Source organism: Eulemur rufifrons, chromosome 6 (genome assembly GCF_041146395.1).
Source record: "Eulemur rufifrons isolate Redbay chromosome 6, OSU_ERuf_1, whole genome shotgun sequence".
NCBI classification, from domain to species: domain Eukaryota; kingdom Metazoa; phylum Chordata; class Mammalia; order Primates; family Lemuridae; genus Eulemur; species Eulemur rufifrons.
In genome coordinates, this window is record NC_090988.1 from 92,980,928 (window position 1) to 92,994,827 (window position 13,900).

The window sequence follows — 13,900 nt, forward strand, 5'->3', positions numbered from 1 at the left end:
AGCCATTTGAAATCCCTAGAATGACAAAGAAGTAGAATTTTGGCTTATTGTTTTTAGAGGGAGAGTATAAATTTGTGATGTTGGTTTTGATTTTATAATGAATAAATATAAAGAAAGGAGGAGAGCTGCCTTTGGGACTGGCTGCTGAAGATAAAATTTCTTTCCCAAGAACCCAGAGATTGGTGAACTTCAGAGTTCACTCGGCCTATGGTTTTACATATATTAGTTCATTAAAACTAAACCCTGAAAAGTATTAATGATAGAAATAGAAGCTTATGGGGGTTATAACTTCTCTAAGCTCTCTTAGCTAGTTTTATTGGCAGAGCCAGGACTTGGACCCCAGGTTTTTTGACTCCTAGTTTGGGGTTTTATTTTGTTTTTCCCTTTCAGCATAAAGAATTCCTATCATTTACAGTCCTGCTGGAAATGGAAGAAGGGAGCATGGGGAGACTGGTTTACTCAAAAGCCCTACCAGTACACCAAAACTCTAGTCCCTATAGTAGTAACAGTATTAATAGCTTTCTATGTGTCAAGACATTTTCCTAAGCACTTTACATTGATTGTCTCATTTAATCTCACAACTGCCCTATGTATTTTCATTTCTCCATTTTATAGAAAAGACAGCTGAGATTTGGAGTGATTAAGTGGTACTTTGCCCAAAGTCATATAACTAATAAGCAATAGAGCTGGGACTTGAACCCAGTCAGATTTCAAAGGCTATGCTCTTCTAAGAATCATAATTCCAAGTTACATTTCTACAGCCAGTTTACAATAGAACAAATCATTCCAAGGACTACTGGCTTGTTAAGAGCAAAACCAGCTATTTAAAAAAAAAAAAATCTAGTCTTGGGGGGGAATAACACGTTTCACTTTATATACCCTCCTTCTTGCTTTGGGAATTCCTTGATATTTTTTTTTTTTTTTTTTTTGTAGTGAGAGCAAATGTAATCCATTTGAAAATATTAAGTGGCAAACCTGGAAAGGTGTTGGGCTGGACTCATAAAACTTTCCTAACTCTATCTGCCAAAGTCAGTTAATGGTCTACAGTGTAATCTTTTTATGATGTGTATGGCATGGAGAAGAATCTCACTTCCTCAAGTCTCTGAGTTATGAGACTGTTTGCTGTAGCTTGCCCAACAGTGTCCTTCTTTCCCTCTACTCATGCTTTCTTTTTCCTCCCATTATTTTTCTGTTCTCTCACTTATGTGTAGACAATCTAGATAACTATAGCTGGAAGAAAAATGGAAACCTTTTCTTTCCCTTTTTTCCTGTGATAGTTAGGAAGAAAGTTCTCAAAGGTTGTAAGGGAAAGGAGCTGGACCATCCATCTTGTACTGTACTTCTATTTGGACTTGGCAGCATAGCACAGAAAGACATAAGCTTTGGAATGGTGTAGACCTGGGTTTAAATTCAATATTTGCTATTAAATGTGAGACCTTGAGTAATTTCTTCACCTATGGGTCTGTTTTCTCATTTGTAATAAAACTTCCTTAGAGTTGTTGTAAGGATTTCCAGGACAATAAATTTAAACCATTCAGTAATTGTTAGTTCATTTCACATTCCCTTTCTCCTTGGTATAATAAACTGCTAAGGCCTCAAATAAGGAATTAAGAATTTACGATAGATGTGTGATGATGCTGTGACGACTGCCAGGCACTAGACAAGTGTCTTGTATCCCACAAACACCTGGTCTAGGTGAGACCTCCTAGTAAATAGAGTTGGAGTAGGAAACCAGCTCATCCACTCTGTAGAACCCAGTTATGTTCCTGATCTGGTTAATTTCATCTACTAGTTCACAGAATAGTTTGGGGCTGAGATATTACCATGAAGTAATGTAATTGGAAGATAGAAACTAACTCTTGAAACAACTTAGTACCTCATATTTGTATAACGTAGATTATCTCACCTGATGCTCACAGCAACTCTGAGTTAGAGTTTGGCATTTTGCAGATGAGAACATGGCAGGGACTTATTGCCCTTTTTGGCTAGTAGCAGAGCCAGGACTTGGACTGGTCTTCTGAGTTGTCTTCTGTCCTACGCATTCTCTGCTTCTGCCCTCTTTCAGGCAGCATATTTCCCCATGCTGTAGACCTAGGAATCTGAGCTTTTCTTTTTGGTTAATTGTTCTGTCATCTTTTCCAAAATAGAGCCAGGTGGTTAGCTTCAAAGCCACGAAGATGAGGGAAGCTCATGTTTCTCCAGATACTGCTTTCTGACCTAGAGCCCTGGGTATTTTTCCTACCTTCCTTTCTACCTCCCCCATTGTGTTTAAGTTGTGGGGGGCAAAAAATGGCCATCAATGGCAGGGTGACAAACACTTTCTCTCTGGAGCAGGGATGTTGAACTGTATGCCCCATGGTAGTGGTAGTTTGGGCTTTTATTAGTAAAGAAGATTATAGGGTGGAGACTGCTGGCGTGGTAACTGCAGTTCAGGCACTGTTGAAACTCAGTAACTGGAAGAATTTCTCTTGAGCTCAGAGTCCTCTTGGTGTGGAAGATTCATAGGTCATTGTTCATAGCGGATACGGGCAAGTGCTTAAAATGAAGAAGTGGAGATGAAGGGGAATAACTTTTTTTTTTTTTTTTTTTACAATAAGGGTGTTTATTAAAGAAAGACCTTTGAATGGCCTATTGGGGTGGGAACATGAGAAAGTGGCAATGGGCTTTGGACTGAAAGGTAGAACAGTAGTTTATAAGTGATTGTGAGAGCCCAGAGCTATGGTAGGAAGAATTCAGGGAAGGGCTACCATGTTCTCTAAATTTAGGGACTGAATTAATTAAGGAGTTTATTGGATACCTGTTTATCAGTTTCCTCTGGGTACTCTTGTTTGGTGAATGCTGCATACATTCTAAGGCAGACAGACCCATGAGTTTGTGCTTAGTGGGGCTCTGGGGAGCGTGGGAAAGGGAACTGAAGCAGAAGGCTCAGCCTAGGCCAGTCCCCACATGTCTTCCCCACTGCTACTATTGCAGTTGGTTTCTCAATGTCTTTGTGGGCATGCTGGGACTGGGCTTTGAGGTTTCTGCTGAAGGGGTGGGAAGGAGGGGGAAGGGCATTCCAACAGCAATTTTTTTTCCCAATTTGGTTGCTGGAAACGGGATAAGTGGATTTTAATCCATATTATAACCTGTTACTGATTCTGTATGGAAGTGCAAATGAGGAACTCTGATTGCCAGTAGAATCCAGGTTTTAATGAAAACTGCTTCCAAGGCTTAGGTATCTGAAGGCAGCAAAGTCCAAAGGGCATTTGTCACTTTAAGCAATTCCAAATCATATTTTAAATTACTGCCTTTCATTCCTAATATTGCCCCTTGCTCCTCTTTTTATATATTGGGTATATTTTATTTTCTTCTCATTCCCATTTTTCCTCCAAATATTTCTGCAGCTTTCTCCTTCCTGCTTCCTCCTTGCTGTGGTGGCTGGGATGCTTCTTCCATGATTTTTTGAATCTAGACTGGGCTGTTCTCTGTGTTAAACCAATCAGTTACGACCTCCTCTTAACAGGTGTGTATGGAAACATGTTTATTGAGAATAAAAAATCTTTTAAGTGTCTTTTTTCTTTGGGGATTGAGAGGGTGGGGAATAGGGAAGATCTATTCTAAAACCTGCATTTCAACATTGTATACTTTGAACTGGCCATAAAATCTCCCATAGCTATAAGAGAGAAAATCCATTAATCCAATAATACGACTATAATGTTCTTCGTTTGCTAGCCAACTTGCTGTTTATATAATAAAGGTATGAGGACCTCTTCATTTCTGTGTAACTATCTTTTTTTATTGTAAATAGCACCCATAAACCCTCTAGGTACTTGGATATCTACCCTGAGTTGGAATAAGTAAAGGGGTAAAAGGATAGTCTATATAGAGCTTTCTGCAGGATTACAAGATGTGGGAAGTTCTAGCCATTGATGTCTGGAGCTTAGGATCTGAACTGCAAGGCACAGTTTCAGAGTTTGAGCCTAATATTCCTTTTCCTACTTTCCAAAGAGGTGAAGGTTCCTGAAAATAGTGCCTTTTTACACATAGAGCTTTTTCGTAGTTCTAGCACTCTCATCTCCTTTAGTCAAGGCACATGTTTTGCCCTCAATATTGTAGTATAGTTTTGGAAAGTAGAAAGGCATTAAACAGGGAGGCCTTGCCTACCTTTGGTGGTGGAAACTTTTTTACTACTTACATTTCTTAACTGGCATTTTAATTTAGCATATTAACTTAGTATATTTTGGCTCCACTACAGTAGTTTCAGTGTTCCCATTTGGGAGAGGTTAAGTAAGATCTGTACTGCCCCATTATCTCTAGAAGTGGCTTATTCTTGCGGGACAGTGAGTGCTTGTCTTTACCATGGAGTTATAGCTTTCATTGAGTTGATACCAGCAAATTTTTCTAGGGAAAAATAATCTAATCTCACGTCATGACTACAGCAGTTAGCCACATTCTCCCTCTGCTACCAACAGTGTAGAGACTTGGATCTGGTTGAACCTTTCCTTTCAATAGTTATTTCTAGTGAGTTGTTGAAGAGGGTATTGGGCAAAGGACACTGAGCAGACACTGGTGATGGGCTCCCAGGCTTGGTGGTGGCTTGCTTTCTGCACTGCAGTAAAACCATGAGAGGGCATCTTTGGCTCTGGGATTAATAATTCATCTGTCTTCTCTGACCTGTGACCTTTTCTCTCCTTTCTCTTACCCTTTCCCGCTAGTGTGAAGTGAGGGGGGCCTTCTCCCTCCTTCCTCCTCCCTTTGTGATCCACCTTCCTTTATACCCTGCCCTGTGGCGGCTCCGCCCCTTACCTTCATGGACGACTCAGAGGTGGAGTCGACCGCCAGCATCTTGGCCTCTGTGAAGGAACAAGAGGCCCAGTTTGAGAAGCTGACCCGGGCGCTGGAAGAGGAACGGCGCCACGTCTCGGCGCAACTGGAACGCGTCCGGGTCTCACCACAAGATGCCAACCCACTCATGGCCAACGGCACCCTCACCCGCCGGCATCAGGTAACCCCTCTCTCCAACAGACCTGCAGGTAGGACTTTGGCATGATCACAGAGAGGCTATGATCCTTCTTGAGACGCTACTCCCCTGTTGGTGACGGGCTGTCCATTGCCTGTGCTTCATGGTGAATCTTTCCAGGGATGATAAATACTGATAAGAGATAAGGAATATTGCTGCTGAGTTGGGTGGACTTAATCTCTGGAAGCATCCATCCGACAAATTCTTTTACTGGAGTAGATTTTCTAGGTTGGGATGCAATTCTAGTAATGGTAGATAGTGTAGTTTGAAGCTGTACTCAAGTTACTTTTGTTTTCTCTGATTTTTTTTTTTTCTTGGTATCAAAAATTCAGATAAGTAAATGCCTGCTTAGTGGTTGGGCATCTTGTGCTTTCAGCTCCAGTTCAGTATCCCTGAGGAAACAGTCTGTTCTCAGAAGGTGTGGCAGTCAGTGTCCGTAAATTGTGTATTCCTGCTCCCTATTGTCTTTGTGTGCTCTTTTTCTTGGCTGTGTAAATCGTGTCTTGGAGGAAGGAGTCATTGTTAATTCTATTGGTTAGAGTTGAAGAGGGAGCATCATGCTGCTATTTAACCCAAATAACCACAGGAGCCAGTGGTCTCTGCGTTGGCTGACTCTATGATGTGACTTGGGAGAGTTGGTGTTAGAAATGAGAAGGATCTTGTGTTTCCTCTGGTTTTTCTAGTCTGACTTTGCTGTGATGTAATCTGTCTGAGGTTTTTATCTGTGTGTGTGTTTGTGTGTGTGTATGTGTGTGTGTGAGAGAGAGAGAGAGAGAGAGAGAGGCATTGAATGATAGACAGCATCTTAAGAGATCTCTGGGTGGGAACCAGAATAATACTCATCCTCTGATAGTCCTTTCCATTGATAACATCTATTTTTTAAGATAGAGAAAGTTCCTCATGCTGACGAGCCTTACAATTGGGTGAGAGGACAGAATTCCAATTGGGGGATAATCAGGAATTTGAAGGAGATTGTGTGTTTGCAATGTTCGTAGGACTTTTATAGGAACTGGAATAGAGGATTAGGGATGATATAGATATAGAAAGGGGAAAGCAGGACTGATCAAGCTTGGAGGTGGTGGGGAATTCCAAGATTTAGTCGTGGTTTCTCTCTTTATTTTTAACTTCTGCTCAGCAATGAAACCACACCCTTCCTTCTTCCTGAAAGTAATGTTTAACTTCCTCTCCCTGCAGCATTACACTCTCTATGTAATAGGGATGGAGTGGGGGAGGAGTCTCCCAAGGTGGCTGGATCTCACTGTATTCTATTGGAAGAGGAGAAGGCAAATGTATTTTTATGTGGTATAATGTCATTAGATTATTTCCTGCTGCTTCAGACAGACCAAATTAATGACATTTTGGAATGTATTCTGTGGCTCAAATAATTGGTGATGACAATGTTGAGACTTCTGTTTTTGTGAGGGGAGTTGGGGTACTTATTTCTTTGTATTTGGAAAGGGAGACTCTCTCTTGCTTCTTTCCTTAAAACATTGCCCGGAATGGGAGTTTCCAGTGGCAACAGAGCATGAAGGTTCATGGAACAATAAAGAAGGCTTTTGGAAACCCCCGACTTTAGCGTCCCCAACTTTCCTTATATTCTTAATGGTGTTCCAGAAAAGGTTGAGTAAAGAGTAACTTACCTGAGTCTCTGCTATTTATTCTGCAAGTAGTTTTTGAGTGCCTATTATGTGCCAGGTACTGCTCAAGGCACTAGGGATACATCATTAAACAAAACTGACCAGGGGGAAAAAAAAACCCTCTGCCCTCATGGAGCTTACATTCTTATGTTGCAGAGACCCAGTTTGCCAGAGTTCCAGGCCTGATTCCAATTTTGAGGAAAGTGCTAAGACTAAGGAGTGATGTGTTTCTTTTATGAGTACTGACACAAGGACTCCAGGCCACAAATATCTTCTTGAAAGCCCTTTTCCTGTTTGGAAAAAAGATCATTTATGTTTGATAGAGCAAAGGAAGGCCGCAAAATGAATTGTCTTCTTATGGGCTGTGTTTCAGAACGGCCGATTTGTGGGTGATGCTGACCTTGAGAGACAGAAATTTTCAGATTTGAAACTCAACGGACCCCAGGTAATCTTTTTTTGTCTCAAGGCCTGGGCTGCTTCATTTGTATCTTCCACAGCCTATAAGAGCATGTTGGTGTCTTGTAAAGTGCCTGGCACATTATAAACACCTATTAATTAGTTTCTTTCATTTAGGAAAATAAAGTGGAGCTCCAAAGTATATATGTAGTTTTGTTTTGGAATGAATTTTAATGGCCATTGGTCTTCATCACTACCCCAACCCCAACGTCGATCCCCAGGCACTGCATTTCTTTTCTAGAGAGGGCATATTTCTATGTTGCAGAAAACCCTACCTAAAATCTGGCTGGTCTTGAGCCTTTAGGCAGTATCTGAAGAGTAACATAGAACCAGTCAAAGTATAGCTCTTATTGGGATTTTCTGGTTTATCTTAAAAGTTCTTTACTTATTGGGTGTGCTATTCTTTTGAAGGGTCACTCAAATGTAGATGAAGTAACAGTTGATTCATATTCACTTAAATGACCAGAACTGGAAAGTTAAATCCGCTGTCTCTGTCACTTGGATGTCGATGTGGCTATAGTTAACTCAGTTCGTGTTTGTCAAATGACTAGAACTGGGAAATTATGTCTACTGTCCTTTTGTACAAGTTTAGAAGGTGACTGAGGAGTCCTTGTCTTCTGCAGCATCACTTATGCTTCTCATTAGGATGGATTGTTAGTACATATGGCTCAATAATAGCTTTCTCCTTTTTCTCTTTTCCATATAGGATCATAGTCACCTTCTGTATAGCACCATCCCCAGGATGCAGGAGCCGGGGCAGATTGTGGAGACCTACACGGAGGAGGACCCGGAGGGAGCCATGTCTGTAGTCTCTGTGGAGACCTCAGATGATGGAACCACTCGGCGCACAGAGACCACAGTATGCTAAGACTCGTATAATGTCTGGGAGTGTATAGAAGAGATCTTCCTGTGATCTTTATTAGCGGAGGGGTTAAGCTCTTAATTCAGGTGAATGAAGGACCATTGATCTGTAGTGATGGCATAAAGAAGGTGATCTCTGGTCAGATAGAAAAAATAAAAAGGAGATATGGGGAAATCTAATGGAATGGAGAAGAGAGAAGGTATATCAAGTTCTATAGTAGCTTCCTTTATAGTCACAGTTGCTGCTGGGGTGATTTTCCTGTTTGGGGACTTCCTATAGGATGGGAAGAAAGACAGATGGCAGACTGTAAACCATTTCTAGGTAAAGAGACCTAGAGGTGTAGGGGTTTCTTAGAGTGGTCTAATATTTGTTTGCTCACTTTCTTCATTAGTTTTCTTTTTCTCGTTCCTTACTTGAAGGTTAAGAAAGTGGTGAAGACTGTGACAACAAGGACAGTACAACCAGTCCCTATGGGACCAGATGGGCTGCCTATGGATGCTTCATCAGTTTCTAATAACTATATCCAGACTTTGGGTCGTGACTTCCGCAAGAATGGCAATGGGGGACCTGGTCCCTATGTGGGGCAAGCAGGCACTGCTACCCTTCCCAGGAACTTCCACTACCCTCCTGATGGATATAGCCGCCACTATGAAGATGGTTATCCAGGTGGCAGTGACAACTATGGCAGTCTGTCCCGGGTGACCCGTATTGAGGAGCGGTATAGGCCTAGCATGGAAGGCTACAGGGCACCAAGTAGACAGGATGTGTATGGGCCCCAGCCCCAGGTACGGGTAGGTGGGAGCAGCGTGGATCTGCATCGTTTTCATCCAGAGCCTTATGGGCTAGAGGATGACCAGCGTAGCATGGGCTATGATGACCTGGATTATGGTATGATGTCTGATTATGGCACTGCCCGTCGGACTGGGACACCCTCTGACCCTCGCCGGCGCCTCAGGTAGGCAAGAATAGGGGAAGAAAAGGGTCTTTCTGAGACACAAAGGGTCCTTTTCATTCTACCTCTAAGAGCTTTTTGGGATCAGAGACACTTCTCCTCCCTTTTGCTTTTTTTTTTGGTAGAAGGCTACTTTGTTTTTCCCCTTTTCTGATTTTGCTTAGTATTGATCTTCTATATCATCTTTTTTTCATTGTGAAAGTCATGTATTCTAACTATAGAAAATGAGTTGTGATGGTTGTTGGTCTATGTCCTGAAGAATGGACTTTGCTTTTATGCCAACGTTTCTGTGTCTGGCTAAGATCTGACCACCTTTTGGTGATAGTGTACATCATAAAGGAGCCTGATGCCTGGGCCATGCAATACTCATTCCTTGGAATCCTCAGCATTTGGTTTGGTTTTAAGAACAGAGTTGGGGCCGGGCGCAGTGGCTCATGCCTGTAATCCTAGCACTCTGGGAGGCCGAGGTGGGCGGATCGTTTGAGCTCAGGAGTTCGAGACCAGCCTGAGCAAGAGCGAGACCCCATCTCTACTAAAAATAGAAAGAAATTATATGGACAGCTAAAAACATATATAGAAAAAATTAGCTGGGCATGGGTGGTGCATGCCTGTAGTCCCAGCTACTCGGCAGGCTGAGACAGGAGGATCCCTTGAGCTCAGGAGTTTGAGGTTGCTGTGAGCTAGGCTGATGCCACGGCACTCACTCTAGCCTGGGCAACAGAGAGAGACTCTGTCTCAAAAAAAAAAAAAAAAAAAAAAAAAAAAACAGAGTTGAGGGCCATACGCACTGGCTCACACCTGTAATCCCAGTACTTTGGGAGGTGGAGGCAGGAGGATGGCTTGAGGGCAGAAGTTCAAGACCAGCCTGAGTGACATAGTGAGACCCTGTCTCTACCACCAAAAAAAAAATTAGCTGGGCGTGGTGGCACACAGCTGTGGTCCCAGCTACTCAGGAGGCTGAGGCAGGAGGATATCTTGAACCCAGGAGTTTGAGGTTGCCGTGAGCTATGATGATGCCACTGCGCTCTAGACCAGCCTGAGCAACAAAGTAAGACCCCGTCTCAAAAAAACAACAAACAAAACCAATAGAGTTGAGAGTTTTAGGCTTTCAGAGCCAGAAGAGACAGTTAAGGGAATGTAGAAGAACCTTCTTGTGGTGGTTTTAATCCCAAAGTTAAAAACAAACCTTGACCTTACAAAGGCCCTGACACTTTGTGTTGACTGTGACATCCTTAGGGGGAGGTACATTAGCAACACTCTGAAAGGTCGCTAAGCAGCTACCTCTTCTATGGCTTTACTACTTGTCCCTGGGGATTCTTTGGTAATGTGAATAAGGGAGTGATTGATGTTTGAACTTGTAGATGGTTTGCCTTGGTGCCTTGACAGAATGCTAATTTAGAATGGGGTCTGCAGACTTTTTCTGTAAAGAACCAGATAGAACTATTTTAGGCTTTGTGGACCGTATATCATCTTTGTCATATGTTGTTGTTCTTTTTTAAACAACCTTTTAAAAATATAAAAACCATTCTTAGTCCTGGGGGTGTACAAAAACAGGTTTGGCCCATGGGCTGCCAACACTGCTTTAGAAAAAATTAGGGACAGTGTTTTCCAGGCAAAGAGAAATAAGAAACAAGGGAAGATTTATGATTGTCTTGATGGTAAGGGTACCTTAGCAGCTGTTGCTGAATTTCTCAGTATAGGGTTATGACCTTCTAAAGCAAGTGCCTTGGTGCTCATTTTCCTCATGTATTGGGTAGCTTTGGTTAACACTGAACTGGGCTGGGCCCAGGGGTAGAGGCCCCATTGTCTAAGCCTGAGTCACTCACCTTTCAGGTGTCTTGGATAGCTGATCCAACTCCCATGTGACTCATTTTTATTCCTGTGGGGCACCAGACTGCAGCTGGTGCAACCTAGAGCAGTGGTAGATAACAGCTATCACTGAAGCAGTCTGCCCAGGGTGTTGCCTCTATTGCAAGTAGGCTTTTTCTGACTTCCTCGTTAGTAAAGAGTGATTGGACTCAAATGGGTGTGGGTGGCCAGGTCATTCTCTGCTGTCTCTAGATGTTGTAGCTGACATAAATAGAGAGGGTTTTGGGCCTGGTTCTTGGGTTTATTCCAGGGTAACAACATTGGACTTGGAAACCTGCTTGACTAGCAAGAACATTTGCTGCTTCCTGTTCCAGGTCTAGGAGAGTAATACAAGGTCAAACTTAAATAGTGAGGCAGTGCTTAGTGGAAAAAGCACTGAACTCAGACACCTTGGTTCTACTTGTGCCTCTGCCACTAACTGTGTAGCCTTAAGCAAGTCATTGGATCTTTGTGGTCACAGCTTTGAAGGAAAGAATGTCCTGATCCACTGCCTATGAAAGATGATATAAGATAGATCTCTCCAAGTGATGAAAATTTTGGTTATGGTAGCTGTTTATACTGAAATGGTAATAGAAGTAAACTGTGCTCAATACAGAGCTTGAAGAAACTCCGTAAAGCACACCATCTATTGATAAAGAGCCACTGTCAACATTTTGGTTGACATCCTTTCAGTTCTTTTTCTTATGCATGTAAACATACCGTATTTTTCCCCTACTAAAATGGAATCTTACTATACTGATTATTAATAGTAGCTTACTTTTAAAGCATAACTATATAACTTATTTTGTTTCAATGGTATTTTAAAATAGTCTTGCGTTTTTTTTTTTTTTTACTAAGTGCTTTATCCCTCTGAATCACTGTTATGTGGTTGATGTTGATACCTGTGAGGCTGGCCTTCGGTCTAGGCCAACCTTGAGTATTTGGTGACAGTAGGAGTGGTTTTGTAGAACAAACAACCCATTTATTTGGAGAGTTCAACACAATAGATAATCCTCTCTCCTGTGGGAGCCACTGAGTAAGAGATAATGGGTCTCTTCCTTCCTGGTGGTTATGAATAAATAATAGTGTGACAGACTCACCCTCTAGTGGTTGTTGGTAGTACTGAAACAGGAAGAATCACATCCTGGTTTGACTTTTCTCTTACCTTCAGTTGCTTTGTCTGTTTCTAGTGGCTGGACATCCCAAATGTGCTGTTGGTTAGTTGACTCCATTTTGACAGAATTGGAGGTATTGTCTTTAGAAATTGGAGGATGGAAGTCATATCTCTAACATACTTGTTGAGTAGCAGATGTTACCTTGGGATGAACTGTCAAAATTAATGTTCAAGTTTATACCCCATCAGTACCAAAGCCAGGTCCTCACATGGTGTGTAGCAAGATGTTCTTTACTACTTTTCTCTGTCAGCCTCTTTTATAATTTCAAAAATAGGATAAAGAAGCAGCTTAAATATGAAATGTGTTTTGGGGTCTTATCCCACCAAATGCTTCTCGTGTGTAAATGCCTCATTTCCTGTTTAGCTAAGGGTTTGTAAGAACTGTTCTCAAGCTTTTGCCGACTTCTGTGGCATTGAGTCAATTGCTTTGGTTAAGTCTGCTATCATCTGAAGGTTTATTTTAATCTCTACACAGAGAAGTTATAGCTGTTAGGTATCATTCAAATAAATGCTAAGTAATCAGGATTGGGTCTCTCTTTGTGTGGTGTTTTTTTGGTTTTTTTTTTTTTGAGACAGAGTCTTGCTCTGTCCTTCTGGGTAGAGTGCAGTGACGTTATCATAGCTCACTGCAACCTCAAATTCCTGGGCTCAAGCCATCCTCCTGCCTCAGCCTCCCAAGTAGCTGGGACTACAAGTGCATGCCAGCACACCCAGCGAATTTTTCTATTTTTAGTAGAGATGGGTCTTGCTCTTGCTTAGGCTGGTCTAGAACTGAGTTCAGGGATTCCTCCCTCCTCAGCCTCCCAGAGTGCTAAGATTACAGGTGTGAGCCAGTGCTCTCAGCCCTTTGTGATTAACCTCTCCTGAATGCCTCTCTCTTTCTCTCTCTCTCTTTCTTTCTTTCTTTCTTTCTTTCTTTCTTTCTTTCTTTTCCTTTCTTCTTTTTCTTTTTGCTGTTACTCTCTAAGCCAGCAAACTTCACAGAAAAAGGTAGTTTTAATCTAATTGCAGGTGCCTTGAAGATTATTACCTTTATTTTTCCTATCCCATTAAGGAAAATTGATCAGTATATCATTTATGGAAAGAGGAGATCAGTGTACTAGAGCTGGGGTTAATCCTGCCTTGAAGATGAGGGATAATGGGAGCATCTAGGAAACTAGATTTAATGGCTTGATGTAGTTCTCTTTTCTCTTGGTTCTTCCAAAACCTTGCAGGAGCTATGAAGACATGATTGGTGAGGAAGTGCCATCAGATCAGTACTACTGGGCTCCTTTGGCCCAGCATGAGCGGGGAAGTTTAGCAAGCTTGGATAGCCTGCGCAAGGGAGGGCCCCCACCTCCTAATTGGAGACAACCAGAGCTGCCAGAGGTGATCGCCATGCTAGGATTCCGCTTGGATGCTGTCAAGTCCAATGCAGCTGCATACCTGCAACACTTATGTTACCGAAATGACAAGGTGAAGACTGACGTGCGGAAGCTCAAGGGCATCCCAGTACTGGTGGGATTGTTAGACCACCCCAAAAAGGAAGTGCACCTTGGAGCCTGTGGAGCTCTCAAGAATATCTCTTTTGGGCGTGACCAGGATAACAAGATTGCCATAAAAAACTGTGATGGTGTTCCTGCCCTTGTTCGATTGCTACGAAAGGCTCGTGATATGGACCTTACTGAAGTCATTACTGGTGAGTTCTAGGCTTAAGGAAAATTGTTAGATTTGGGTTACTGTTACCTCCTAGAGCTGTTGAGAGCTAGAGGGGTTTCCAGTTCTTTTACTTTTGATTAAAGGTCTTAACTGGTGGCCTTTGGGTCAGATCTATCTCACAGATTTGTTTAGATCATACAGGGCTTTTGAAATTTTAAAGAAATGGTTGCTAATGTTTAAAATTGAGGAGATTTCACTTAAAATTCCAGTCCCTGGGCTTCTATTAAAAATGTGGGCTGGGCACAGTAGCTCACACATATAATCCTAGCAT

General features: G+C 42.2%; 1 protein-coding gene across 22 annotated transcripts in view; it reads left to right on the forward strand.

Moving 5' to 3' along the window:
* The window catches only part of CTNND1 (catenin delta 1), a 47,154-nt gene that overhangs the window by 17,253 nt on the left and 16,001 nt on the right, over window positions 1-13,900 (forward strand). For 7 of the 22 annotated variants that reach the window (XM_069471426.1, XM_069471427.1, XM_069471420.1 and 4 more), the window contains exons 2-5: window positions 7,013-7,084; window positions 7,802-7,954; window positions 8,377-8,912; window positions 13,146-13,609. In XM_069471426.1, coding sequence (XP_069327527.1) covers window positions 7,838-7,954; window positions 8,377-8,912; window positions 13,146-13,609 — 1,117 coding nt within the window. In that variant the 5' untranslated portion in view covers window positions 7,013-7,084; window positions 7,802-7,837. Of the gene's footprint in view, window positions 1-3,386; window positions 3,506-4,697; window positions 4,988-7,012; window positions 7,085-7,801; window positions 7,955-8,376; window positions 8,913-13,145; window positions 13,610-13,900 lie in introns of all 22 variants that reach the window. The other 15 variants (XM_069471405.1, XM_069471409.1, XM_069471406.1 and 12 more) reach the window with 5 other exon arrangements.